At 38.9% G+C, this 3,018-nt stretch overlaps 1 protein-coding gene across 1 annotated transcript in view; it reads right to left on the bottom strand.

Annotated features, from left to right (window-relative positions):
* Positions 1–1,514: 1,514 nt before the first annotated feature.
* Positions 1,515–3,018, bottom strand: part of LOC104964377 (sarcoplasmic/endoplasmic reticulum calcium ATPase 2-like) — a gene marked incomplete at its 3' end in the record, with an annotated part of 9,251 nt that continues 7,747 nt past the window's right edge. The window contains exon 4 of the mRNA XM_010793131.1: positions 1,515–1,635. Within this exon, the coding sequence (XP_010791433.1) occupies positions 1,515–1,635 (121 nt within the window). The remainder of the gene's footprint in view (positions 1,636–3,018) is intronic.

Raw genomic sequence — 3,018 nt, 5'->3', positions numbered from 1 at the left:
TATATACAGCAGGGGTCGGATTTTTTTTTACTCTACCGTAATGCATAGGATATTCGCGCACCGCAATATCACGTGAGGGCTGGCTTGACTAGGTTTTTCCGAGTGGAGGCTGGCTTGACCGCAGTCTAAACTAGAGAGAGAATCGCTGTCAAGGGGGCTACAACTACAACAAGATGAACATATTTGACCGTGATTTAATTGTAATACACGTTTCAAAATGATGCCGAAGTAACAACATACTGATACCGGATAGTAAAAACCATGAATTAATGCTTTGACAAGTCTGCAGAAAGACGGCAGGCGAAAAACCTTTAAAATGCGTGTTTTCTAATGGAGATTTGGCTAAGCTAACGTTGTAAATGCTCCGACCGTCCACACTCACAACAACGGCCTATACAGACCTAAATAAACCAGCGACTGTATTCGCCATGACACAGACAGTATGTGGTTTGTACTTGTTTAACTTTTGTCTAGTTTCTGAACAGATATGAAGAGCTGTGAGTGCTAAGAGCTAACAGCTGTGTTGTTTTTCTGGGGAGCTCATTGAAGATGACGTCACGGCTCCGCCTACACTGCGTTACTATACAGTATTGATTGTCCTTCCTCCTTATCTTCCAACCATTTGGACGCAGACTTGCATTTCCCCATAACGATGTTGTTTATCAACCGGCGTAAACGGACCTTTGCGTGCTATCAAGCAGTGAGCGAGCGATGTCCTGTTCAGATGACGTCAAATCCAACGGGATGCCATAAATAAACTCCACAGAATCACACTACACACCTACGCAATGATTACATTCAGGCAGACTGTAGAATACAACCTCTTTGGACAATTGATATACTTATTGAAAACAAGCTACAAAATGGAATACCTTGGAAAATGCCGTTTAATACTTTTTAATATCCTTAATTTTGGCTAAATTGATTTATCAACTTTTAATACTTTTTAAGACCCCGCGGACCCCCTGGTCTAGAGTCAATGTTGTTTCCACATGATTTAAGCCTCTTAAAGACACTGATGTCCAACTTGGGAATTTGGATCATCCAAGGTGCTCCTGAATGCACCATCTGATTTTAGGTTTTGAACATTTTGATGTTGGGCAAAAGAAAATCGGAGTGTATTTACAATTCATGGGGGGCAAACAAGTTATTAACAGCTTTTATTGACATTGCGAGATAGGGCAGTGTTGCATTCATGTGGTGTTAGAATAATCAGAAAAATTAGATTCCGAGTTGGTAAATTCACCCTTTAAATCCAACAAAAAGATATAAATAGAGATTTTAACATGTTATTCAAACACTCTGAACAATAATCCACTAAGAGAATGGAAAATATAGCTATAAGGATTAGAAATGAAGTTCATACACGTCAAATAAATCCTACAAATTGATGTCTATGATTAGCATTTTCCTCTCCTTCTTTATCTCCTTCTTCTGCATTTTGTTTTTTGTTTTGTCTGCCCTATTTCCATTTACCAATTTCTTTAAAATGCAAATAAAAAAAACAAATAAACCAAAGCGCCTGCTCACCTGCCACACCCCGACGATGGCGTTGGCGATAAGAATCAGTAAAATCACAAACGGCTCCACGAAGGCTGTGATCGTTTCCTCGCCCTCCTCGAACCACGCCAGCACCTGAACACAGAGACACGCTTTGTTAGAAACACATCTAACAGAATGAACAGTGAAAAGAGAACATGTCAAAATCCAGTGTTCATAACCCATACAAATATTCATATAAAATCCCTCCATCTAGATTACATTATTGAATTAGGGACATGAACTGGACACGTTGGTTTTTATATCTTAAAAAGGCACCAGTGTTTATTAAAAACCCCCCCCCCCTTACTTTGGTGTTCAAATTTGACCGGTTCTGTTTTAACTGCTATTACATTAACACAAAAACCATTTCATTTAACACCCTTTCAAACTGTACATATTGTATCAGACTACTGGTATACATGAAACACTGCAGTAAATATACAAAGAACAGACACTGAACATATATTGCGTGTGCCAGGTGTGATCCATGTGGGGGGATGGGCACATAAGAGCGGGAAATGTGTCAAATTGTTCTGTGTGTGTGTGTGTGTGTGTGTGTGTGTGTGTGTGTGTGTGTGTGTGTGTGTGTGTGTGTGTGTGTGTGTGTGTGTTTTATCTGGGAACACCATGGGTGTTACAAAGTTGACTAAATCATCCAAAATGCAATGAAAGTGGTGATCAGCCATTGTATATGTTCAAATGTCTACTGTGAAGGATATCATAAAGCCTTAATGCAATCGAATGTAAAACAAAAAAGTTATGATTGATGAAAGTAGTCAATTGGTCAGATTTGACCCGAAGACAACAGGAGGGTTAAAGTCTTGGTCATTAGGCATAAGCTTTCTAATTGCTGCCATTTCTCACATAGAAACTGGAAATACTTATACAATTGATTTTAAAACTGCAACGATTAGTCTAATGAGGATAACATCATCCTCAACTTCATCAATAATTAATTGATACGGGAAAAAAATGGTGTAATAAGATTGCTTTAGTCTTTTTTGAAGCTTATTTCCAAGAAAAGTATACGCATTTCTCTCGTGAACACAAGCTATTGCATGGTTCACTGGGAAGAAACTCAGTTGAACAGATCCAATCAATAACATTTGAAGTAATCGCTAACTATTGGTCGTTAAGGTCCTATTTCGTGCAGAAAGTCAGATAATATTCATTTTTAAGTTGGAGATTTTGGTTATCCCAGTTCTCCCATCCTAGTTCTTCCAAGTTGATCTGTTCAAATCGTCAGTCCAAAACACAAAGATTAAATTAAAAGTGAACTAAAAACAGAGAAAAGAAAAAGAAACAAACTGTTCTCTAAACACCAAACTGATCTAATGAAATCCAGTTTAGTGTGTGTGTGTGTGTGTGTGTGTGTGTGTGTGTGTGTGTGTGTGTGTGTGTGTGTGTGTGTGTGTGTGTGTGTGTGTGTGTGTGGTCGGAGCCCTCCCACTGAGGGCGAGGGCCCAAATTTGGTCT

This window comes from Notothenia coriiceps, unplaced genomic scaffold, assembly GCF_000735185.1.
Source record: "Notothenia coriiceps isolate Sejong01 unplaced genomic scaffold, NC01 NC01_scaffold00037220, whole genome shotgun sequence".
Classification (NCBI taxonomy): Eukaryota; Metazoa; Chordata; class Actinopteri; order Perciformes; family Nototheniidae; genus Notothenia; species Notothenia coriiceps.
Note: the sequence above shows the minus strand (reverse complement) of the source record. Positions and strands in the feature narration are given on the sequence as shown.